Source organism: Mustela erminea, chromosome 10 (genome assembly GCF_009829155.1).
Source record: "Mustela erminea isolate mMusErm1 chromosome 10, mMusErm1.Pri, whole genome shotgun sequence".
In the NCBI taxonomy this organism is placed as follows: Eukaryota; Metazoa; Chordata; class Mammalia; order Carnivora; family Mustelidae; genus Mustela; species Mustela erminea.
The window spans coordinates 38368662-38396242 of record NC_045623.1 but is presented as its reverse complement, the minus strand read 5'-3'; the positions used below and the strand labels follow the sequence as shown (position 1 = coordinate 38396242).

The following is a 27581-nucleotide window of genomic DNA, read 5'->3' as shown; positions in this document are numbered from 1 at the left end:
ACAATCTCAAATAACATTCCTCATATTAAAATTCATTTCTTCTAAGAGTATACATTGTGCTAGCCATACAGATTACTACAGATAAACACGTCGTGAAAAACCCAGGCTTTACTGTTTACCCTTTTTGTGAATATTGGACAAAACATTTGTCTAAGGTTCTTCTGTATATAAAAGGACTTAAATGTTGAGGCATAGCTTTTAAAAACTGCCCATAATGCCTTTCTCTTTTTGCTTATTTTCCATTAATAAATGCCTCTCCATTTATACTTTCTTTCACTAAGATACATATTATCAGTGTGAATATATTATCAGTAGTAACACACCCACTTTTCATACTCCAACATATAAAGAATGCTTGTTTCCTACTGTAGAAAATAAGATAATAAAAAAAGTAATATAAACATGTATATAGGGCTAGTTTTCCAGACTTACAGGGACCTTAATAACACTTTTCAGATATCTTTTTACTTAGATTTTATTAAAATACTTGATAACTATCTATAGGTATGTTTTTAACATGTCCATTTGTCTATATTTCTATGATGGCCAGTATATATAATTATGAATAGCTAACAAAACTCTTAATCAAAAATTTTCTGAAAATAAAGGTCTGATATTTACTTTAAATTGATCTTTAATAACAGTATTAATAAATAATGCCCCATGCCATTAATTGATGCAGTTACAGAAGGAATATCTGAATTTTTTCTGTTTATTCAAATTTCTTTTTCTCCTCTAGCTGCTAGTCTTCTTCCCTTCTCCCTCATTTTCTGTGCTATTCCTGTTCTTAGTGCTTAAGTGTCAAGACTATTGTTTTCATTACTTTGCTAACCTTGAAGTTACCTGGTTTGTGAGCCAACCAAAGTAAAAAAAAAATTTTCTAAGTAAGCTCTATGCCTTGGCAACATGGGACTTGAACTCATAACCCTCAAGATCAAGAGTCTCGTGTTTTACCAACTAAGCCAGCCAGGAGCCCCAAAGTAAAACATTTTTGATTGTTTGTTGAGCTTATCTTGTTGTGCCCCCATCTCTAACATTTACCTGCAAAACCCAGATTTCTTTTGTTGCCAGTTACTTAAAGTTGTTTAAATAAACCCTTATTCAAACATGAATTTTTGTATATTTTCTTGGAAAACATTTAGAAAACCAATTATAATATTTTATATCTTTTAGACAAAAAATTCAGTTTCTGAAAAATCGACTTCACTGACTTTTTAAACTATAATGGTGGAATGATTTCCTATTAAAAATGCAGAGAAAATGTCTAATTTTAACCCCAAAGGGAAGTTCTGGTTTCTTAGCATTATGACTGCCCATCTTCAACAGAATAAAATTTAAAATGCAATCTATAAAGTTGCTGAAAATGTTTCAAAATGTAATGATAAGTACTAAGAAACTTAATTTTCTTATCTTGTTCTACTGACAGATTTGTATTTTTAATCACTTTATTAGTCTTTTATCTATAGCATAACTGCCTTATTTAACAGAATATATTAAGTGCCTAGATAATGCCAAACACCACTGTCTTAGAACTTGGGTTCTAAGGGTAAGCAAAATATAATCCCTGACCTCATAAAGCTTACTCTAGTGAGAAAAATGAAAGAAAAAGGAATAGGAAAAAAAGTTATAGCTTTTCCCCAAAAAACCTGCCCCAAATTTACTCATCATAGAAAATGTGATACAGCAAACAGCTCTAAGAGTTATACTCTCTCTAAAGCTATTTCCCCATCTGTAAAGAGAAAGTAAATTTTAATATTCTTCTTAAAACAGCAAAACCATTTTTAAAAAGCAACAATTCTGTAAAAACCCAATACATAAAAAAGATGAAAAGAAGACTATTTTGATCAAAAGGGAAGTGTGTTTACATTTTGTTCCCTCACCTGCTGTCAATCTGGCTCCAAAGCTGCTTCCAAAGAACCTTAGGGCTTGGCAGAAGACAATCTGAAATGCCACTGGCAGGATGATTTTTACCTTCTAGTGCCAATATGCTAGAATTCTAACTGATCACTTTGCAGATAAGATTTTTCCAATGGAAAGCTTAAAGCAAATTTTATTATTGCCCCAAATTAAAAAACAAAAAATAACACAAAAAGTTAAAATAACGAAGCCATGTGGGTTGGGGGAAGGTGGAACCAACTTTTTTTTACCTCCAGAGGAGGGGAAATTCCAAAATACAAAAATAAGTAAGATATGCATCTAGCAAGGTGGGTCAAACCCTTCTACTTGGTGTGTAGAGATGGGCATTCACCAAGTTCATACACTATGGCCCTTTCTCTGTATCACTACCAACTTACTCAGGCTCAGTAACGGTACTACTTCTACCTGATGTCTGCCTTTCCTTCAATCCAAAAGCAAATGATTTCGAGGGCCACATTAACTGGTATTTATTTATTATTATTTATTTATTATTATTTATTATGAGATTATTAAAATCTCATCTTTCTGCCCTTTATTTGAGGTACTATAACTAAAGAAAAATACAGGTTAGAGAAAAGGGGGCAGGTTTTTTTTTTTAATTGAAGTACAGCTGACATACATTTATATCACTTTCAGGTGTAAACACAGGGAGTCAAAATTCTACAGATGACACAACGCTTCCCATTAACAGGCGTAGTCACCATCTGTCACCAGCGTTATTACAATGACATTGACTATGTTCCCTGTGCCGCCCTTTTCATCTCCTGGACTTGATTTGACTTGGTAACTGGAATTCAGTGTTTCTTAGCCTTCTCCACCCATTTCACTCCTCCCTCCACCCACTGCCTCTCTGGGAACCAGCAGTTTGTTCTCTGTACTTACGAGTGTATTTCAGGTTTTGGGGTTTTTTTTTTTGGTTTGGTTGTTGACTTGTTTTGTTTTATAGATTCCATATGTAAGTAAGATTATATGGTATTTGTCTTTGTCTGACTTCTTTCACTTAACATGATACCCTCTTGGTCCATCCATGTAGTTCTGAATGGCAAGATCTCCTTTTTTTAAATAGCTGAGTAATAATCCATAGTGTATATGTGGGTGTGGTGTGTGTACCACATCTTCTTTACCCTTTTGTCTACTAATGGGCACTTAGGCTGCTTCCATATCTAGGCTACCATAAAGCTGCAATGAACACAGGAGTGCATACATCTTTTCAAATCCATGTGTTCATTTTCTTTGGGTAAATACCCCACAGTAGAATTACTGCATTGTATGCTACTTCTAATTCTTCCAAAGAAACCATACTGTTTTCCATAGTGGCTACACCATTTACATTCCCAACAACACTGCACAAGGATTCTCTTCTTCCCACATCCTCACCAACACTTGTTACTTCTTGTCTTTTTGACATTATTCATTCTGACAGGTATGAAGTGATATATCACTATGGTTTTGATTTGTATCTCCCTGATGATCAGTGATGTTGAGCATCTTTGCATGTGTCTGTTGGGCATCTGGATGTCTTCTCAGGAAAAATGTCTATTCAGGTCCTCCGGGGCAGTTATTTTTAAATAACACTAAACTCTGATACAGAATTAATGATAAAGAAATCAGGTACTTATAGTAAACTCCAGGTAAGGAAGTTTTCATTTGTCAGTGATGAAGATGGCTCCTTTCCCAATTCCTGATGCTTATTAGAATTAAAGCAGTTGTAGGAAAAACTATAGGAAACACATATTTAAAACTTTAACCTGGGAGCTCCCTTCTGTTGGGTACCAAATGCAAAAATCAAACGAATTACCCAGAACCTCTTGATTCAGGATTTATTTATTTATTTATTTATTTATTTATTTGACAGAGAGAGATCACAAGTAGACAGAGAGGCAGGCAGAGAGAGAGAGGAAGGGAAGCAGGCTCCCCGCCGAGCAGAGAGCCCGATGTGGGACTCGATCCCAGGACCCTGAGATCATGACCTGAGCCGAAGGCAGCGGCTTAATCCACTGAGCCACCCAGGCGCCCCTTGATTCAGGATTTTTAAATATTAATGATATATACTAATTTGGTTAAAATTAGAAGAGTTTTTTAAGTCTGTGTTTGAAAGAAAGCAAAAATTTTAACTTTATAAATTTACAAGTTGACCTTTTTATTCACTTTTTATAATTAATTTGATTTTTTTTTAAAAGACTAAATCAAGCATTTCTTTGTACTTTGGTCTATCCTCATATGTACCATTAAAAGAGTAACAAAGCTAACTTTATATAAAACACTTTGCACAATGCCTAGATGCTTTGTCTATAGAATCTTCATAACAACCCCAAGGTAGGAACTATTTATAGAGAAGCCTACTGAGGCTTAGGGGAATTAAATATGTGCCTGGGCCACAATCTGGATCCGAATCCAAGACTGGCTCCAGGGCTCAAGCACTCTTACCAGTGTGTTACACAAGTTCCCAGGTACTTTCATGTTTGGTATTATGCAGTGTGGGGAAGCGGGGGGTCACTATAGCATAAGAAAATTTTGGAACTTAAATACAGCATCCTGTATAGAACATCTCATTAAATACATATCCCTTTTAGCTCTGAAACTACGTAACAGAGGTATTAGGAAAATAACTGTCAGCTTTTTGTCATTGACTGGAACAAGGGATGGATAAGAAAGGTGGAAAGATCAAAGATGACTGTCAACTTAAGCCTGGAAAATTTGAAGAACAACCATGGATACAGTAAAGTTGTCAGAAAGAAGAACTGAATGAAGGAGAAAAATGATTTCTCCTTCATATCAGCTGAACTAAAAATGAGAAGGGTAAAGAAATTAATATTTACAGAGTACCTATTATGTGACAAGAGCTGTGCTGAGCACCTTACAAACATAACTTTTTATTTGATTCCCCTATAAATTCTATAAACATATTATTAAATCCATATGGCAAAATATGATATTGAGGATCTAAGATGTTAAAGAACTTGTCTAAGATCAGAATGCTAACAAGCAACACAACCAGGATACAAATCCAGATCTGACCAAAATGTGTACATTGATCTATATGTCTATCTGCGAAAGCAAAAATCTAAATGGAGAAATTTAAAGATATCAATTCTTAACTATCTGAAAAAGCAAAATCTAGAAAAGATTTTCCTGAATCATATGGGCATATTTAAAGATTAGTTAATTCAAATACCCTATCATTGAAAGAGAAAAATACTTCCATAGAATCATTTACCTGGCCACAGCTGAAGTAAGTAATGAAGAACTTCAATATGTTTTTTAAAATCCAAAGCACTTGCAAGTTCTTCTGAGTCAGTAAAGACTCTGTTGTTATGGGTAGAAGTCTCTTGTCTTTGACTTAATAGTACAGGTCCAAAGCACACGGCCAAATTCTGGCAAGTCATCTTGTTCACTTCATGATAAGAAGCCACTAATTTCAAATGATCCAGTAACATCTTTAAGGTTGCCTAAATTAAATTAAATTACATTTCACTTAATAGAGTTATACACAGGGGCAAATTTAAGGACACAAATTACAGCAGAAAATACAGGTAGGCATCTTTTTAAAAGGTTGTTTCAAAGATTTGCTTCTAAGTTGGATATTTGGAACTCTGAAACATATTTTCTTATGAAAACATTACATAGGACCCTTAGGTTCCAATGACATAACCTGATCCATTAAATGGCTAAAATACATACTCTTTATAAAAGTCTCATGAATGCATTCCAAATTTCAACTGGAGTGCCTGCGAAAATATACATCAACAGTTTCCTTTCTTTCCTCCTCTAAAATGACAACAGCTTGGGCTGTGATGGAAGAGGAATTAGGTAAGAATGTTCATCTTAAGCACAAATAAATCCTGTAGTTGTGAATAGGGGACTACCATCCTTGAATCTGGGAAGCCAAACATTTCAAACAAGACTCGGTTTATCATGATTCAGATTAGGAAAAAGGCTAATGCGCTTAACCAATAAATACTTTAAGTAGGCAAACCATGAAGAGCATAGCTAGAAATAACAGAAAATTTAGTTGAAAAAGAATACTTTTTAATACTTGAGGGAACTAGTAAGGGGAGTTTGCTCAAGAAGTGGAAGATTATTTAGGTTTAAGCAATTATGGAAAGAAATGATGTTTCTGAAGTGCTGGAATAAGATCAATCATTTAACAAATAAAATGAGTATATAACTTCTTCATAATTATATTAAAGAAATGAATGACAAATAAAACTGTAGTTATAAAAATTAGCAAGAAAATGAAAAAATCAAAATGACATATTTCTAGAGCCAAAAGTGACAGCTGGATTCAGTGATCAGAAGGTCATCAGTAACCTTGGCAAAAACAAATCTGGAGAGGTAGGGTCGGAAGACAGAATGTGTTGAGTAGTCAAGTGTGGTGAGGAAGTAAGGACAGCCGAAATAAACATTCTTTCAATGTTAGGCTGTGAAAGAAAGGAATGACAAGAGAATGAAAGCCAGAGGAGACTATAATTGATATTTTGAAATAAAAACAAATGTATGAATCATAAAAACACTGTAAATAATAAGTACCTGTTCCTCTTCTCCATTCACTATACATTTCCTAACACAAATGGGACTCTACATTCATTGACATATTAAGGCTAGTTTCAGCATATTGTGCTGTGAGCAATACACACACACACACACAAACATAACCACCTCTGGTTAAACATCTTAGGTTTAATCTCAATAGCAAACCAAGAAATACAACCTAAAATTTAAAAAATACTTTTTGTCTACTAAGACGAGCCAAAAAATATAATTGTTGTGTCCCTCTTGAAAAGTAGTATGAAAATTATTAAGAGCCTATACGTGTTCACATCATTTAAATCAATAACGTCACTGAGATTCTATTCTAAATACATAACTCTAACTGAAAAGAAATCTCTGCATACAAATACATACAAATAAGTTCAAAACCTAAATATTATACAAAAGAGAATAGTGACAACTTACGTCAAGTTCACTCAATGAAATGTTATGCAGCCTTTTTCGAAAGGACAGTAATTGCATGAGTTTTGAGGCCTGACAGGCCTAAATTCAGATGACAGACTACAACACTCATAAAAGCAATATAACTTGGACAAGTGTTTGAATACCTAGATAACTCATTTCTTCACTTATAAGAAAAATGACACAATTTTATCTTATATAAAAGAAGGACTATCTCTATCCCTTCACCACACCCTTCTGCTGCTGTCCACGTCTTTGTAGCTATTCCACTCTCCCCACCCAAAGAAGCAGTAATTGCTGGGGCGCGTGGGTGGCTCAGTGGGTTAAAGCCTCTGCCTTTGACTCAGGTCATAATCCCATGGTCCTGGGGTCGAGCCCCACATCGGGCTCTCTGCTCCATGGGGAGACTTCTTCCTCCTCTCTCTCTCTGCCTGCCTCTCTGCCTACTTGTGATGTCTGTCAAATAAATAAATACGATCTTTAAAAAAAAAAAAGAAGAAGCAGTAATTGCTAATCTAATTGAGTGGGCACAAGATGTTCAGAAGACTACAATAAACTGGTCAATGAAGTTTTGGGGCTTCACATTTCTGTATGGTCAGGTGCCTGGGTGGGGTTAAGCATTTGCCTTCGGCTCAGGTCATGATCCCAGGGTCCTGAGATCAAGCCCCAAACTGGGCTCCCTGCTCAGCGGGAAGTCTGTTTCTGCTCTCTCTCCCTCTGCCCACCACCCCCCACCCCCGCCACTTGTGCTCTTTCCCTCTCTCTTTCTCTCAAATAAATTAAAAAAAATGTTTTTTAAGAGTTTATTTTTTTATTTGACAGAGACAGACACAGTGAGAGAGGGAACACAAGCAGGGGGAGTGAGTGGGAGAGGGAGAAGCAGTCTTCCTGCTGAGCAGGGTCCCCGATGCGGGACTGGATCCCAGAACACTGGGATCACGACCTGAGCCCAAGGCAGACACTTAATGACTGAGCCACCCAGGTACCCCTCAAATAAATAAAATATTTTTCTAAAAATTTCTATGTATTCACTCTTGCCCTTTCTACCCTCACATGATAAAAAATACAGGTAAAGTCAGCCTCATCCGGACAAGCCCAGCCATATCACTCTTAGTTTCCCTTTTGTTCTAAGGAACAACAGCTAAAGTTAGGCTAAGACTGGTTCTGTAGACCCAGCTATCCTAGTATCTGCTCTGCAGGCATGCCTGAAGATACGGATCTCAAGATTCAGATTGTGAGGAGGCGGCAAATGGGAAGAGACAAGAAAGAAAGAAACGGTGATGATGAGGGTTGCTTAAGTCTTGAGGCTAAGCCATGTACACTACAACAGTTACCACATTGTTTAAATACTAAAAGGAAATAAACTAATATGTTAATTAGGGTTGCCTTTGGATAATGATAATTGCCATTTTCCATTCTTTTCTATATCTTCCCAATTTTTCTTTAATAAACATATACTATTTTAATAAGGTAATCATAGTTTTTAAAAATGTATAGGAAGTACCTGTACCTAAACTAAAATTATATATAGAAAAGATAAAATTGTTACCTAGATTTATTCCATTTAAGAAGCAAGTTTTTGACTTAATGTTGCTTAAGGAGCCTTTAGTAAAAGGCTGAGCTTAAACTCATAGTGCCACAAATATAAAATAACTGAAAAATTATTTGCAGCTCTGGAGCTAAGTATCTATTCATCAGCTGGCTTTTAGGGAAAAAGGCATACCGCGTATGTTTACCTTCTCAACATCAGGAAGACAATCAAGCAGGTCAACAGTGTACTTAGAGTCACTTGGGTCATTCTCACATCCGCTTGATGACATTTTCAAAGGATTTTTTGCCATTGTGTCTAATACAGCCTCATAAAGCTGCTTTGTTATCAGAGGAGAAGGAAGTTCTCTTAGATAGTCCTTAAGAACACCTTTAGAAAACAAAGAGAAATAGCAATTGGTCTTCAGAACAAAATTTTTAAAAACCGTGAATTTTTTTTAAAAGTATTGTTATAGCTAACCTTTAATATTCTGAAAATAATAAACACAGCAACAAAAACCTATTAAACAAAACACTAGCATTCTGTCATCTTATAAACTGCCTCAGTAACTGACTTGTTTTGAAAGCATGCTAAAAATGCACACACATCATTTCCAATGATCAAACATATTAGGTTTGTTATTCATAAAGTAAGCAATTCGTGGTTCATATACTCTATTGATTCTGGCCCTCTATAAGTACACGTGAAACAAAAGTTGAGAAAACAAGGCATACTAATATTAATTGGAAATTATTCCAACTACATGAATTTTGAGTTTCTAGACTTTTGAGAGTTAAGGAACACAATGGTCCATGTATAGCATAATGACTATAATTAATGTATTTAATTATGTATTTGAAAGTTGCTAAGACAGTAGACCTTGTTTTGTTTGTTTACTGATAAGTAAGAGTATTCTTCCTTACATTGCTTTGTAGATTTGGGGTGTTGTATCCAAAGAGATGACTGGATCAAAAGATCCATTGGAATAAACTGGAATCCCATCCTCCAGCTATGCTGTAAGATTTTAAAAAGTGGCATTTTATAGCCACATCACAGTATTCCAAAGTGTGAATATTCCAGAACTTTATCTAGTCAGTCACTGCAGATGGAATACTTGGGTTGTTTCTAATCTTTCATTATTCCCAAACATGCTACAATGAATAGTCTTGCGCATCGTTACTTGTATTATGCACATATGTCTATAGGATAATCTCCCAAAACAGGATCACTAAATCCAACATGTATTTGTGATTTTGAGGGGAAAACAGGGGTAAGGATGTCTCCTACATTTGAGCTTGAGCATCAGTTGGAGAGCAGTGCTATACTTTAAATGGCAGGGGAAGGGAATGGGAAGGAGTTTCATTTTTGAGTATATTCAGCGTAAAGTCTCTAGGGAACATTCAACGTTTCTGGAAAGAAACATCTAAGGCTCACAAAGAGATGGCTGGAGACCCTGAGAATGATCAACTTAAAGAGGATAACAGAGCTTGGGAATAGATGAGATGACCAGGGAGGCACAGATGATGTGAGAAGGCCCTGAAGAACAACGGCTTTTAAGGGATCATCAGGAAGAGGATTTTCCAAAGGCGTCTAAAGAAGTATGGGTAGTGAGAAGAGGAAGGGAGGGGCTCAGGGGGGATTGGCAAGTATGCTGCCAAGGAAGTCAAGAAAAGAATGTTTCAAGAAAGGGTCTATGATATCAACTGATGGCCAACAATAGGCAGGTTGGATAAGAACCATGTTAAGTACTATGGAGAACAGTGTTAAACAAACCTGGTTGCACCCTGAAATAACCTGAAGAACTTAAAAAATATATATATATTCCAGAATCCCGTGCCAGCCATATTAAATCATAATCTCCAGCGGTCTGAGCTATGTCCTTGTATTTTTAACAAATTCCTGTTGTGATTCTAAGGTGGCAGTTTTTGTAACTAGGTATAAGAAACATGAGATAATTCAAGACAAGGATCAAAAAATGTCTACCAGACAAAGAAGTCAGCAACTTTGGTAAGACAGCTTCAGTTGAATAAAGGACACAGAAGTCAGGTTGCATTTGGTTCAGAAGTAAATGGATGTTAAAGAAATAGAGACAGAGAAAGCAAGATAGGCAATCTGCTCAAATATGGCTCTGAGAGAAGGTGATAACCATAGATGGGTGAGAAGGAAGGAGAGAAGCAGGATAAAGTACGGATTTTTTTTTTTAGATGAAAGAGACATGACCATTTAAATGCTAATATAAAGAAGATATTAAAATGGTTTTTAAGGTCCAAGAGAGAGGAGTAAGTTGAGCAAAATCTTCAAAGAGGAAAGAAGAAGAGATTCCTAAGAACACATGAAGGAATTAAAATTAGTCCAAAATGTGAGGAAGATCATTTCTATACTGTTCCAGAAAAGACAGTGGAGAAGTACAAAGGATGTATGCCAAAGAAGGCATGCTGGCAGGTGGGGTCACAGCAAGTACACAAGGTTCCTCTCTGACGCCTTCTATTTCCTCCAGGAGGTAAGGAGGCAAGGTCATCTGCTAAGAGTGACACGGGTGAAGTGAGATTTGAGGAGTGAGAAAATATTAAACAGACACTCCAGACAATGAGAGAAGAGGAATGGGAGAGACAAGAACACATATTTACTAGCACACACCACTGAAAGCCCAGTTGATTTTGAAGTCCATGGATTTATACTGGTATCAAGATATACCCCCGTGTGATTTTTTTTTCCTAGTAGAAAGCAGCAACTCAGATACAGGCTAGAAAAATAGACCGGCTATTCCAGCCAACATGGAGCAATGTGGACCAGATTTAACTTCTTGCCTGAAACAAGTAGAAACACCCAATAAAATAACTAGAAAGCAAAACAAAACTATGTTCAACACATTGGACATCAGGCAAAGAAGGATATGATCCCTAAGGGATGGGAAACTAATGAAGTATGCCCATAACTACTTCAGCTTACTGCCTGGAAAGCCCTTCCAGGTCGCAGTGAGGAGGTGCAAATGCAGGTAGTTAAGTTAGTAGGTCTAGCTAAGTGGAGGAGAGGAAGCTAGAAGTCTAAGGAGATCAAAGCAGTAGAGCTTGAAGAACAGAGTATTAGAGAGTAGAGAGCTGTCCAGAAAAAAACTCTGAAGTATTTCCAAATCCTCCTGAGTTTCCATCTGAGTATTGATCAGCAAGTGCTGGTGAGGAAACTAACCAAAGCCAGAGAAAGAACTGCCCAAAATGATTAGAGGGAAAAATTTCAGAAGCTTACACTGGCAGGCAACAGCTCCTGACCTGAGCAACCACAGTGAAAAACTTCATAACTTGTGAGATTTGGCCACAGTATTGTACTAGGTTGAACTGTCTCCCACAAAGAAAATATATTTAAGTCTTCATCCCCAGTACCTCAGAATGTGGACTTGTTTGGATCTTCACAGAGATAATCAAATCAAAATGAGGTCATTAGTGTGTGTCCTAATATAATATGACTGGTGTTCTTTTAAAAGGGGAATTTGGACACAGGGATAGCTATGCATAGATGGAAGACGACGTGAAGAAGCCTGAGAGAACACCTTGTGAAGGCAGAGGACTGGAGTGAGGCCTTGATAAACTTAAGGAATGCCAAAGATTGCCAGCAAATCACCAAAAACTATGATGAAGCAAGGAAGAATTCCTCTACAGGTTTCAGAGGGAGCAAGATAGAAGTATTAAAAGGATTAAACAAACAAACAAACAAACAAACAAAAAACAGAACACCTAGCACCCAAGAAAATAAAATCTACAATATCTGGCATCTAACAAAAAATTACAATGTATATAGAAGCAGGCAAATATGATCTATAATGAGGAGAAAAATCAATTGTGAACCAACTCAGGAATGACATAGATGATAGGACATTGAAACAGTTATTATATGGTATTTCATATATTCAAGAAGCTAGAAGACAGACTGAACATGCTAAGTAGAGATACAGAAGGTATGAAGAAAAGATCATACTTGTAATACTGAAAATTAAAAACTTAGAGATTAAAAATACAATAGATGAAATTAATATTAGCAGAGAGGATTAATGACTTGAAGACACAGCAAAAGAAATAATCTAAAATTAAATAAAGATTTAAAAAAAAGATTAGAAAAAATGAACAGAATATAGGTGAGCTGTGAAACAAACACAAGTGACCTAATGCATGTGTAATTGAAACCTTTAAAGGAAAGAGGGAGTAGAAGATGGGTGAGTCAAAACCACAATCATAGTTGAAGATTTCAACATGCCTCTCTTAACAAGAAGAAAGAAAACACATAAAAACATCGAGGATTGGAACAACATTATTAATCAACTTGACTGCATTGATAATTATAGTATATTACATTCCAAAACACCAGAACACACATTCTTAAGGGTTCAAATGAAAATATTCACCACAGAAGAGCGTGTCCTTGACATTAAAGTCAGTTTAAACAAATACAAAAAGATGGGGCGCCTGGGTGGCTCAGCTGGTTAACCGTCTGCCTTCAGCTTAGGTCATGATCCCAGGGTCCTGGGATCAATCCCCACATCAGGTTCCCTGCTCAGCAGGGAGTCTGCTTATCCCTCTCTGTCTGCCCCTCCCTGAATTGCTCTCTCTTTCTCCCCCTCTCCCTCAAATAAAATCTTAAAAAAAAAAAAAAAAAGATTCAGGTCACATGAAGTATGTGCTATGATTATAATGGAATTAAATGAGAAATTAGTCATTTTAAATATCTGGAAAATTTCATAAATATTTTGACACAAACTTAGATACTTCTAAATAGCTCATGATTCAAAGAAGAAAAAGGAAAACCAGAAAGTGTTTGAACTAAGTAAAAATGAAAACATAACACTTGAAAAATTTGTGGGAGGTTAAAGCAGAGTTTAGAGGGAAATCTATAGCACTAAGTGTCTACATTAGAAAAGGAGGAAGGTCCCAAATCAATGGGTTCAATTTCTATCTTAAGGAAATGGTGGGGGGTGGGGGAGGAGTACTCAAAGTGAGTAGAAGAAAGGATCACAGTCGAAAGACCAGTGTTACCCCGATATCAAAACCAGACAAAGACATCACAAGAAAACTACAGACCAATAACTTTCAGGAACACAGACACAAAATTCCTCAACAAAATGCTCGTACACTAAATCCAGCAATATATTAAAAAAAGAAGAAGAAGAAGAAAAAGAAACATCATGACTAAGTGGGATTAATCTCAGGTATGCAAGGGTTGGCTTAACATCTGAAAACCAATTAATGTAATATACTACATTAATAAAATAAAGGACATAAACCACATGATCATTTCAATAGACTCATAAAAGTCATTGAACAAAATCCAACACACTTTCATGATAAAAACACTGAACAAACTCAGAATAGAAGGGAACTTCCTCAACTTGCTAAAAGGGATCTATGAAAAATTCAGTTAACATAATAACTAAATCGTCAAAAACTGAAAGCTTTTCTCCTAAAATCAAGAACAAAAATGGGGTGCCTGGGTGGCTCAATGGGTTAATCCTCTGCCTTTGGCTCAGGTTATGATCTCAGAGTTCTAGAATCAAGCCCCACATCAGGCTCTCTGCTCTGCGGGGAGCCTGCTTCCCCCTCTCTCTCTGCCTACTTGTGATCTTTCTCTGTCAAATAAATAAATAAAATCTTAAAAAAAAAAAAAGAACAAGATAAGGATATTCACTCTTATCACTGCTGTACAACATATACTGGACATTCTAGCTAGGGCAACTAGGCAAGAAAAAGAAATAAGAAGGACCCATCTTGGAAAGAGAAAAGTAAAAGTATCTCTAATTGCAGATGACATAATTTTATATATAGAAAATCCTAAGGAATCCACTAAAAAACGAAGAGAACTAATAAATGAGTTTACAAAGTACAAGATAATATGCAAAAATCAACTATTTTTTACAATTCAATGGAAAGAGAATCGACTTTTAATAGATTCTGGATGGGTCATTTCATTTGCATATTAAAATCATTAGGACAAAGGCAGAACTTCAGTTGGAAATATAACCATTGGTGAGATATCAAAGTGCTCACTGAGTAAATGGGAATGCCCAAGAGTTCTGTACATTATGGTAAATAGGAAAGATGCAGGTGGTGGTGCCATGAGCCTTAAGAGAGCTTTATTCCTCAGGAAAGCATAAGTTTCTACTCAACAGTGAAAAGACAACAATCTGGAAACAGTTGGTAAACTACTGACCAAACTTCTTCTTTGACATACATAAAGAAATATGATATCTATAAAAAGACCTTGGCATATCACAACAAAGAATACATGTCAGATGTACAGTGATGATAATAATAAAAAATTTTATATACCATAGACATGAATCTTGTTTGTTCCCATTTTTTAAGTTATATCACGGATTTTTTTTTTTTTTTTTTTTTTACTACCATCATTAGTTTCACAGTCTAAACCTATCTACAATGAATAGCAACACTTGGTGTAAAGAGGAAAATTGAGTTACAATTAGTGAAAATGCAGTTTCTTGTAGTTGCCAAATAAAGACACTACTAACCCTCTAGGGCATGATTAAAAAAAAAAAAATTCCATACGTGTTCCTTAACAAAGCAAGACTTGTTAGTTCTAACAAAATTCAAGATGCCCTGGTAGTTTGAGACTCGCCCTATAAAGCAATTAAATTAAATTAAAACCTAAAAGATCTCCAGAAAAGATAACTTTATAGCTTAGTAAAACACATATTTCAAATATCATTATCCTTTATATAATACACTAAACAACCATTAATATAAGTGGAATTTTAAATTAATCCCAGTTCAAGATTACTTCCTTCACACATAATTTGATGGTAAATAAGGGAGAATTATTACTAATGAATACTAAGCACTTAGAGAATGCTCAATGTATATTATGTTCAATGAAGTGAAAGTTATAGCTCTTTTTCTATATGTAGACAAAGAGTTCACTGGAAAAATAATGAACAGATTTCACAAAATGATACATATTAGAAATATTATACTACATTGTGACAGATACTATGTAATACTCATCAATCTAGACATTAGCTTTATGACCTTATCTCAAAAACTTAGAAACAGACTGGAGTATCTTAAGCTATAATGCCTTTTTAACATATTTCAAACACTCTGGAGACATAAAAACTTTCAGATAATAAGTTTGTGGTAACAATCTTTATTGCCACAGGAACTACTAAAGGGAAACTTGGGAAATTTTTACATGGAGAAATTTATTTAGTGCAAAACAGTAAATTTTTTATTATGTACTTGAAGAAAATGCAGGCAATTACAGGTAAATAAAGAACTAGTTCTGGCTATATCTCTTAAGCTACTCTATAATAGTTAGATACTATGAAACCATATGCTTCTCACCTTCATTCAGGCACAAAGACCAACTATATAGGAAAATTCTACTAATCTCCATGATAGAATGATAGGTATCATCATACTTTAAAAAAAGAAAAGCATTCTAATAACTAAAACTACTTCTACCTCTCAAAGACTAATTTGTAGTATCTTTTTTTTCATTGATTCTCACGTAGCAAAATCACTCTGTTCTTTTTTTTTTTTTTTAAAGATTTTATTTATTTATTTGACAGACAGATCATAAGTAGGCAGAGAGGCAGGCAGAGAGAGAGAGGGGGAAGCAGGCTCCCTGCTGAGCAGAGAGCCCGACGTGGGGCTTGATCCCAGGACCCTGAGATCATGACCCGAGCTGAAGGCAGAGGCTTTAACCCACTGAGCCACCCAGGCACCCCAAAATCACTCTAACTAGAACTCTGTCCCCAGATCTTCCAATAGTTAACTCTGTATCATACAGATCTTAGCTCAAAAGGCACTTCTTAGATTAACTTTCTTCCCTGTTCCCCTAGCCACTGGAGTTACCAAAGCTGACTACTACCTCCAGTCAGGATCATTCCCAATGTCCTGCTTACCACTAGTTAAGTTACTAGATCTCACTGTTCATTGGATTGATTACTGATTCTCTCTTCCCCCACTAGAAAGCATGGATAAGGACTGAGATACTGTTCATCCTGTTCACTTGTCCCTGGTGCCTAGAAGAATGCCTGGCATATAGTAAATGTTCAATAAATATTTAGTAAATAAACCAATTAATTTCTAGATAGGGAAAGATAAGTGATTAAATGGACTCTGGTTAATCTCATGCATAGACTTCCCTTCTCTTTTGGGCTTTTTTTTTTTTTTTTAAGATTTTATTTATTTATTTGACACAGAGAGAGAGACAGCGAGAAAAGGAACACAAGCAGGGGGAGTGAGAGAGGGAGAACAGGGTTCCAGCTGAGCAGGAAGCCCAATGTGGGGCTCGATCCCACTGGGGCTTGATCCCACTGGGATCATGACCTGAGCCAAAGGCAGAGGCTTAACAACTAAGCCATCCAGGTGCCTCTCGTTTGGGTTTCTTACTTTGATTTCCATAGCCACCATCACACCAGTACCCCCAGGAATGTACAGTGTTAAGTTTAAAACTCTGGTTCTGATTTGGAGAAAAATACCAAAACAAATAGTCTTTCAGTATTTATTTACTCTTTAGCACTGCAAAACAAATAAACAAATTTTTTAAGTTTTTTTATTAAATACACAGGAATAATAATTTTAAAAGTCACTATAGAACTACACATATTCACCTCAAAGAGTTCGTAGATCACTGTCTCCATACCTTTCTTTTAGTCCTCCCAGCTGCCTCTACGTGTTTAATGTGTAAGCGCTATTATAAAACCTAGTACAGGGAAACTCAACCAACTAAGTTGGAAGGAAGAGAGAGGTAGGGAGGGAGGGAGGGAAGGGAAAGACAGAAAGAGAGAAAAGTGAAAATGATCATGTTCTAACTCTGCTGTTTCCAAATGACCCTCATCATCAGGTCTGGGTTCCAGTCTGAGACAGCATTCCAGGTATCTCTCACCACTTACCTGCCTGATGCTTTTCTCTTTAAAGCAAGTACTGCAAATCATGTAGCTCACCGTCTCCCAGGTTTTTGCTAATAGATTGCTCTCCTCCAACTCCCGCTGGCTAAGTCCAGTTCACCCTTTAAGTTAGCTGAGGAGTCACCTTTCCCACCGAGTTTTCCCTAATTTTCCCACAATTTATTAAGTGCTCCTCTTCATATATTATAATCAGCTATCTCTGACTCTGTCTTCCCCCTTAGACTAGTATTCTTGAGGACAGGGATTATCTCTTACACATTGTTGTATTTCAAATGCCTTAGCAAAGTGTCTGGTGTATAGTAACATACAACATATGATGGTTAGATGAATGGATACCATTTTTCTACAAGCAATGGCAGGACTATGAAGATTAGTATCTAATTAAACTCATTCTCCAAGTGAGACACTGTCCCCTGAGAAAGTGCCCTTATCCTCTATCAGCACCTACTATAACAAAAAATTAACTCACCAGAACAAGAATACTGAAAATACAAGTATAGGACCATGAGAATCTTTCTCAGGTGAAACTTCTATAGATAATAAAGATACATTAGAGTAGATGGATTTGAACATAGAATCACTGACATTTCCTGCAGTTAATGCTATAAATTAATTTTTAAGTCCATTAATCTGATCCACCCTACCTCATTTACTCTTTCTGAACTTCCTACTTACTTTGGTCACACTTCACAGATGTTACTGCCTCAGAATATTTCGATTGTTACGTCTATGATCATTCAGTGTTTTGCATTCCTTTAAATGTCTATGTTCAATCCAGGTAAAAAAAAAAAATAAAAAAAATTTGAAAGTTAATGTGCCAGAGATCAGAGAATATATAATACATATGGAATGGGAAAATGTATTATTTAATATGCACAAATGAAGAAAATTACTAATGTTTGAAAGATAATTTGGGGTTTACTTCTGACCAAGTTTTCTTTTAAGGGAAAATAAAAGAATGAATAATTTAAAAATAATTAAAATCAGAAAAAGTCATGGTCAAATAAACGTTTAAGTACTGAACTTAGATATCGATCATGTAATACTGAAATATGAAGACAGTTTACCTAAGGCAGGTAAATTTTCCTCTGCAGGAGGCATGTTCTTTTCTAATAATCACTAAATGATAAATATTTTTACTTTTCTAATAGCTTCTATTGTTCCTATGATAAATAAGCTCCATAAAGGGCTATGAATAAATTTCATACCTTAAATTTTGCACTTCCTTGAAAAATCTGGTTTGTCTGGAACAGTTCATTCTGTGTTGCAGACAAACCAGCTACTAAACTGTGAGTAAACTCTATTATTCACTTTATTAATGGCTCATTTTTTAGAACTACTGCACTGTTAATTATATTCAAAAGTTTACTTAGAAATGTGAGTTTACATGGAACAAACACGTTAGGCAACATCATTACTGGCCAATTCCCCAAATCAATAACATCCTTTCTTCTGAGACATAATGAGACCCTGTGTATAATTTATTGTAATTCCGATGACATTTCTCAATTTTAAATCATTTCCTTTGCTCTTTATCAAGAAAGAAAATAGTTCTAGGTTCTTTTAAAAAAAAAAAAAAAAAACAGCTTTCCTGGGGTGCCTGGGTGGCATAGTTGGTGAAGGACCCGACTCTTAGTTTTGGCTCAGGCAGTGATCTTGGGGTCCTGGGATAGAGCCCTGAGTCGGGATCCACACCCAACGTGGCATCAGTTTGGGATTCTCTCTCTCCCCTCACTTCTCCTTCCCCCCATCCATTCTCTCTCTCTAATAAATAAGTAAATCTTAACAAAACAAAATAAAACCCAGCTTTCCTGAAATGCAAATTTCAGGAACACAAATTTGAAAAAATACAAAGAATAGAGCCAAAAAATGCCCAATTCATAAATTATGGAAACTCTCAATTTTAGAAAAGAATGCTATAAATCTAATATTCATTCAATGATCTATTATTCATATCATCTGCACATGCTACAAATTTCTAAGGATCTTGTCATAGCAAATAATCAAAATAAACCACATCATTCACCTTTTTAATTTGTACATATTTGATATTCTTATTTTTTATTTTTTATTTCCTTTTTATTTCTAAGATAATGCTCCACCAAGGCAAAATCTCATTTCACTGGGTTATAGAGTGTAATTTCCTGGGAATTGCTACTTATAAAATTTTCCTTTAACAAATTCATAAAAGGGGTCCTTTGCTGATTTTAATCACATATTATTAAGGGGAAAATTCTACGTTTTTGTAGATATGATCCATTTTTTTTTAGAGAGAAAGGATAAACTTTCTTCCTTTACAAAAATAAAAGGCTCCAGTATTTCTGATTTGTTAAAATGTATACGAAAGAAAAGGTGCCTTGGTTTGTTGTCTCTTTTAAAATGGTTGGGATCAAAGTTTTGATTATCTAAGAGTATATATTAAATATTATGAAAATACAGTCATTGAGCGTTCAGAGACTGGGAACCTCATCTATATGAAAAGCCTCAATCTTAAAAGTAAGTTTTAAAGGACTCTAACCAACAAAAATCTCTTTAATATGTGCAAGTTACACCTTCCCCAAATTCTCTCCTAAGCAATTAACTGCATGTGATATAAAAAATCAAATTAGAGAGATAAATAAGCAATATTACAGCATGAAAGAAATGGTAGCTAACAGAAGAGAGAACTACCAAAATAACCCAGAAGATCTGGAGACCCCCATACCAAAGCATCTATAGGTGAAGGGATATGATATCCAAGATATACTTCAAAATACTCCAGGTCTAGGGGAGAATAAATGGGGGGTATAAAAGAGACAGGTTTGATCATGTGTTGATCATGGAAGCCAGGTGACAGATAAAGAGGGTTTATCATAGTGTTCTCTCTACTTTTGTATATGCTTCAAAACTTTGCTAATAAAAAGTAAAACAACAACAAAAACAAACATAGAATTATAAGCCAATAGTCCCTGAAGATACCCATTAGTTATGAACAACGTTATAGCGGCCAAATTCAAAGGACTTATTTCTGTTCTCATAATCTCTCAATCAAATGACACTGCCTCACACCTTTCCTTAAACTGTGTTGTCTTTTGTTTCCCAAACTTTCTGACTCTTTTCCTCTCAATCTCTTTAACTGGATTTTCTTTCTTTGCATGCCTTCCAAAGTTTGGAGAGACTCAAAGGTCGTATCTTTTCAAACTTTATGGACAATCGCAAGGCATTAATTACAATTACAGGTCAATGACCCTTACATTGCCATCTTCCACCCCCATGTCTCAGGAGTATTAGAAGTATATTTTCAATGCTATATATTGGATTATATTACTCTCCTAAACTGTACTTTCTACTTTGCCTGATATTTTCACATAGATCTCCTACTACTAGCACCTCAAATTCAATGTAAAATAAACCCAATTCATAATCTTTCTTTACATTTCTCCACCAAAAGCAGTAGCTCTCCTTTCAGCTTTTTAGTTTCTGCAAATGGTACCTAATCAACCAGGTATCCAAGCCATGCTTAGCTGGGCCCTCTCTTTCTTCATATCCTTTTAAATCTGTTCCTTCCTGTTGTTACTGCTATGAGACTCCTTCAGCTGGGACCACTGCCAAGGCTTCCTGATTGGTTTTCTGTCTTCTTATTTCTTCTAATTCTAATCGATCACATTGAGTTGCCAGATTAGAAGATTATCTCTAAAGATTTCACTACCCTGCTCAAAAATCTTTGATGGGTCCCCTCTGCCTATCTGAATTCTCTACCCAGATAGTCAATGCCCTTTACATGACCTAACCTCCAATCAAACTGAACTCTAAGGGTGTTTTATTTTTCCCTCTATGAAGAAAATGTACCCTTTTCCTTCTGCTACCTAGTACAGCTAATTTAATGCAAGTCTTACTCCCACCTCCACTCCCCAAATATTTGTTGCCTATTTGAGGGCAGGGACCACATCTTGGTACCTCCCCATAGAAAATAACACGGTAATGTCTGTGAAGGAAGGAAAACAAGACTTCAGAATAAAACCCAATTCAATTTGGGCTACAAAATAGTATCTCAATTCCCTTTCCTACAGATGTAGTCTTTCCAGAATGTGTACAAAGAATAAAAAACATTTATTACCTGTTATTACATTTATATCTGGGTACTGGTTTTCACACAGACCAACAGCTTTGCTATCTCTCTCAAAAGCCTCTCGAAGTTCTTTCTTGACTGCTGCCGAACCACATAATCGATACAGGCCTACCACCTAGAAATGAAATTATGGCCATATTAGGGTAAATTTGATAAAGAGAAAATACAATAGCACAAAATGTATAAGTCACATGAAATTGGTGATCAAATATGTTCTGATGACATTTAATTAAAAATACCTCAGCTTTCAAAATCTCACCATAGACTATATTCATCAGTTGAATAAAAGCATTCTATTCTTTCATTTAAATTCAAATAATATACTATGATTTCTGTAGTGCTATCTATCTTAAGATACAAGCCCTTCACTTTAGTTTTATATGCTCAACCACTATGCCCAACGTTGTGCCCTTTCACATCTTTTGCTCTAAACTGAAGAAATCCAGCACAGTGGTTAAACGAGAGTTTTAGATTCCAAAAGGACCACTCTATCACTCCCTGCTTAGTGATTTTGGGCAAGTTATTTACTCCCTTTAAATCTCAGTTTATTTATCCAAAAAAAAGTACATACTTGAAATAAGATTCCAGTATACTATTTGCGTTACCTTACCAGGAAAAATAAAAGATTCTAGGGATGAAATAAAAGCAAACTTGGATTTATTTTTTTTAACTTACTAAGTCAACTGATTAAAAATAAAGGAAACTTGGGGTGCCTGGTGGCTCAGTGAGTTAAAGCCTCTGCCTTCGGCTCAGGTCATGATCTCAGGGTCCTGGGATCCAGCCCCGCATCAGGCTCTTCCGCCTCTTTCTCTCTGCCTGCCTCTCTGCCTACTTGTGATCTCTCTCTGTCAAATAAAATAAAATCTTTTTAAAAAAATAAATAAATAAAAATAAAGAAAATTCAATTAAAATAATGTATTAAGGTAAAATAAAACTTTTAGTTCAAAATATATGTAAGATCCACCCTCCCCTCAACCTACACTAAAAAGATTTATTTTAAGAAGATTTAACACTGTTCATTCATACAGGAGATAAAATATTAAGTCTCAGGAAGCTCCCTATAAACTCACTGAGAGGAAATCAATATGATACCTGTGAGGAGAAAACATGTCTGATGAAGCAATCAGAGTTTAAAAAACAAAAAACAAATTTAAAAAAACCCTTCAAGAAAATAAGTGATTATTAACTATACCTCCACATCAAACACTACTTAGGAAGCTGAATCACTTTGAATTGAAGGAAGTTATAAAGACATTATTTCAAGACAGAAATAAAGTAAAAATAAACAATGAAGATCCTCAAGGATATGAACTAGGAATCACTTTAAGATCTTATAAACAATCTAGGAGAAGGCGTACACAAATGAAATTTCCAGGTGCACTTGTGACATAAACCTCTCCAAGTTATTACATAACTGGTAGAATACAGAAGGTGGGTCTTGATATAGGAAAGTGTCACTCATAGATACAAAGAAATGTTACCCAAAATATTGGAGATGATAAGCTATTAAAAATTTTTGGAAGACAGTTAGGAACCTACAAGATTTTTGTTTTGTTTTGTTTTGTTTTGTTTATTTATTTGAGAGAGAGTGCGTGCATGCGAGCAAGGCCAGGGACAAAGGGAGAGGGAGGAGGGAAGCCAACTCCCCGCTGAGTGCAGAGCCCAGCATGAAGCTTGATCTCATGACCCTAGAGATCATGACCTGAGCCTAACTCAACAGTCCGATGGTTAACTGATTGGGCCACCCAGGCACCCCAGGAACCTGAAACTGTTTTTAAGAGAAGGTAATGCAAGGTGGTGCTACATTCAAAAGGATCAACGTAGTATGGGAAACTAAGGAACGTACTGAGAAGTAAATTTCCTATTCTTATCCATGTCCTACACTGGTCACATCTCACAAGACATGGCAGAACCATAGATAACCCAGGAAATAAAACTAAAATATTAAAATGTTATCACATTAGAAGAAACTAACTTGAGTAGACCCTTCTGGTGTGGGCACACTTAAGTGTCACAAAATTCCCTAATAAGGATATATCCCCTTCAACCTGAGAACGAGATGAACATAGAATCAATTGAAGAAAGCAATATTTCAGTAGTAAAAAATTAAGGGAACATGCTATTCCAAAAGGTGAATAAAGGAAGATAGAAATCTAACATATATATTTCAAGGAAAGGATACCTTAGGATATTATCCCCAACTTCAGATGCTGACTTCTTGAATCAAACACTTGAAGTACATGGTTGATGTCTCTATAGAGAGAGAATCTGTACTGGATCAACCATGAGTATGATTTCCACCATAGTTTTTCCCATTGGAAGCAGAGGGGTAGGTGGTAGTAGTCGTCAAAGTATTTGCAAGATGCCACAAACTACTCTTGTATGACTGTTGAAACTTCATGTTCATGGTAACAAAAACAAGAATAATTACTGACTAAAAAGGTAAACAAAATCTAAGCCGTGTGCAAGTCCATAAAATAACAGACACAATAAGCCTCTTTCTGTGTATGTTGGGGCTGGGGGGAAGCAAAAGAAACAAAACCAAAGAAAGTGTTTAAAAACTGCAGTTCTAGGGGCGCCTGGATGGCTCAGTGGGTTAAAGCCTCTGCCTTCGGCTCAGGTGGTGATCCCAGGGTCCTGGGATCGAGCCCCACATCGGGCTCTCAGCCTGCTTCCTCCTCTCTCTCTGCCTCTCTGCCTACTTGTGATCTCTGTCAAATAAATAAATAAAATATTTTTTAAAAATAAAATAAAATAAAAACTGCAGTTCCAAATGCACTACTTTAAATTTTACTTTTTAGTTCACAGGCAATTCTTTTTTTTAATACACTATTTTTTAAGAGTTTATCTATTTATTTGAGAGAGAGAGCAGAAGCAGGGGGAAGGAGAGGGCAAAGGGGACTCCCCACTGAGCAGGGAGACCAATGCAGGACTGGATCCCAGGACTCAGAGCAGAACCTGACCTGAAGGCAGATGCTTAACTGACTGAGCTACTCAGGTGCCCCATCACAGGAAATTATTCCTCATTAAAATAACTATTTCTAAACTTAAAGTATAGAAATAAAAAGCATTGCTAAAAATGTTTTCTTAGTATTTAAAAAAGTTACAACAGTCATATATCCATTCTTTATAAAATATTTCAGAAAAGAGTGCAGAAGTACAGTGCTATTTGAGCTACTTGTTTTAATACTCAATTGTGAAAGTTTCTGTTTAATAATTAGCTTCACAGTCCCCCTAATCTCTGACCCCTCTACATCTCTCTACATGCTGGCCAAAAAAAAAAAAAAAAAAAAAAAGTTGTGGGAGAAAAACAGAGAACCTTAAGAAAAAGTAACCAGACCAAAAGTTACATTGGAAACTAAAGGCTTCCATCTCATATAGACAACATAAACTCAATCTGAAAAATATATCTGAGAACAGGTTTCAAAAGATCAGATGTCCCTCCTACCTCTCACCTTCAGAAAGCTGCATCATCTGTTTTTATAGATAATCAGCAAATAAGATCCACAGAGATTAACTGACTTGCCCAACGTCACCCAGCTAATTAATAATGGAGGAGAAACCAGTACCTGTTTCCTGCATCTTTAATACAAAACCTCACTAACTTACTTACACTGTTTCCGTAGTTTCCACATCAGGTCCAGGGTGAGTTATTTTAAAATCTTTTCTTATATAAAGAAATCATAGTTCAGACTTGGTGATATTTACCCTTGATGCTTTCAATCAATGTCATAAATTCTGATAGCCCTAAAGCAGAAATACCTCAGAAATACTGATATTAGACTTAATTTTTGAATTTAAGCAATTACTTGTACCTCAGAATAATACCCTCAGTGATATGCTGTTTTTCGTTGTCATAGTCCACATGTATTCATGAAAATAAAGAAAGATAAGGTCTAGTAAACTGGTTAATATTACAGATCTGATTACACGTAATGCCAGGGCTTTTGTCTGTTTTAATGGGCTGCTTTTACCTTATTTATTTATTTAACCTTCTTATTTAAAAGGAAAAGAGAATGAGAAATGTTATTAATAGGAGCTCTCTTCATCCTCCATGCCATCCCAAAGTTCAGAGAGAGACAAGCTTGTGCTTCCTGAACGGTGTGACGAGGGAGAGGAGAGAATAAGGGCGGGGAGTTAGTTTTAGGAGCAAAGTGGGGTTTTAAGATTCACTGTTGGAACTCTGTGCCATGAGAATGTCAAACCAAGCAGAAATATTCCTTAAATGAATCAGTCTTTGGCTATCTTATCAGCTCTGGCTTTTCCTAGGAATGCCATTGTAAAACAATCCTGATACAGAGGTGTAAGGCCCAAACAGCTCTGCCTCAGAACTTTAAACTGTGGAACCATCTAGCATGTTCTCAGTTGCTCATTAAAAACAGGAATGAGAAAATGTCTAAATTGGATTTCTTTTAACCTCACCTTGAATTCCTTCCCTGAAGACTTACTATAAATCTAATTAATTAAGGTAAATAAATTGATAAGGAGGTAGTAGAGAAAGAGTGAAATAATACCTGACAGCCTCTCTTCTCAATTTCCATAATACATTTTTGTATCAGGAGTGGCACCATCAGCCCTATATTTTCTTTCTCTACAACTTTTCGAATATCAACACCAAATATTACTGGTTCTCGATTTATATCCAGCCCATGAAGAGAATTCTCCCACTGTTCCAGAAGAGTCACTTTCACATAAATAAGACCTCGGGGCTCAAGTTTGACAGCCAACTGATGTGTCTTTGTCACCCTGAATAAAGTGGGGAGAACAACAGTTCCATGACAACACACTCGATTTTTTCTTGGAGTCGGTTCCCAACTGAATACTACTAATTTCAAATGCTGTGCATTTTCAATTTCTATGTTGAAAGTATGATCCATGTCTAAAAATGTTGTCCGACACGTGAGCAGAGCGGTTCTTGCTTTGTTTACTGAATCTACCTGAATTGCACAGAAGACATCTTTTGAATCTATCCGAGGTGGTTTTAAATCCTCAGCACCATAGAAATGCACACTCATGAGCCCAGATATGTACTGTGAACATTTAGGTTGGTCGGAAAAACTATAATGTCTGAAAGCATCAATGTCTATTTCACTCTTGCTACAACTGTTTGGAGTTATTTCTTTTCCCTTTCCAAATTTGTTTTCAGATCCATGTTTGATAGCTTTAGTTATAAGTTCAGGTGAATCTCCATCACTGAGATAACCGCCTTTACAAGAATACTTAGAACTCATAAATGTTTTCTTCTGGTAGCTGTGCTGAGAAGATACGCTGGTATCCAAGTGGTACCGACTTATAACATTCCTCTTCGCAGCTGTGGTTGTGTTCCCAGAAGGGAGAATATCAGTATGATGAATTTCCTGACAGTTACATTTAGACAGAGAAGGGGTATTATCTGGACTGTTCGTGTGATTCAAAGTTCCTCTAACGCTCAGCTTTCGGCTAAGTTCTGGCAACCTTTTCATTTTCATAGAAAGTTTCCTCACAGTTCGTGGAGATTTTATTTTATCTGGGAAAGACCAGTTAATTGAGCTATTTTTCTTCACAGGGCTAGGGCTTAGAGAAGATGGTTCTGGCACTCCCAATTCAGTCTTATTTGTAGCAGCAAGGCTCCCAGGACCTTTAAAAAAAAAAAAAAGAAATTATAAGGTGATATTTTCTGATTCCTGCCTTATAAATCATCGATTAAACAAACTCTCATATGGACAGATTTTTTTTTTTCTCTCGTTTCGTCTCATTGGGGAGATTTAGTTAGTTATATAAGCAAGTTTAAGTAAATCTCCATTACCACTTTCAAACAGAGTATCAAGGATTTCCAGGGGTGCCTGGATGGCTCAGTTGGTTGAGTATGCAACTCTTGACCTCAGTGTTGTTAAGTTTGAGCCTCATATTGGATGTAGGGATTACTTAAAAATGAAATCTTAAATAAAAAGGGGGGGGGGTCCAAATAGCTTACAGCAGAAAAAAAGCATCTCCATCTCCAACCGCTTTTCTATTCTAAAGGTTTGGAGGAAGGGTAACATAGATTCCTTTAAAATCTTTCCCACTGCAGTATAATTCAGGGAGTATGTTATTTTATAACCATAAACAATGGGTATCAGAGGAAACTAGGAAAGCTTCCTATTTTGGCATATTAATACTTGTTTATTTTAACATATTTCCTA

The 27581-nt window shown here is 35.9% G+C and overlaps 1 protein-coding gene across 2 annotated transcripts in view; it reads right to left on the bottom strand.

Moving 5' to 3' along the window:
* SYDE2 (synapse defective Rho GTPase homolog 2) overlaps positions 1-27581 on the bottom strand; it is a 48093-nt gene that overhangs the window by 3069 nt on the left and 17443 nt on the right. For both annotated transcript variants that reach the window (XM_032361803.1, XM_032361804.1), the window contains exons 3-6: positions 25935-27037; positions 21409-21535; positions 8607-8788; positions 5135-5366 (exon numbers count right to left, since the gene is read on the bottom strand). In XM_032361803.1, the coding sequence (XP_032217694.1) occupies positions 5135-5366; positions 8607-8788; positions 21409-21535; positions 25935-27037 (1644 nt within the window). The remainder of the gene's footprint in view (positions 1-5134; positions 5367-8606; positions 8789-21408; positions 21536-25934; positions 27038-27581) is intronic.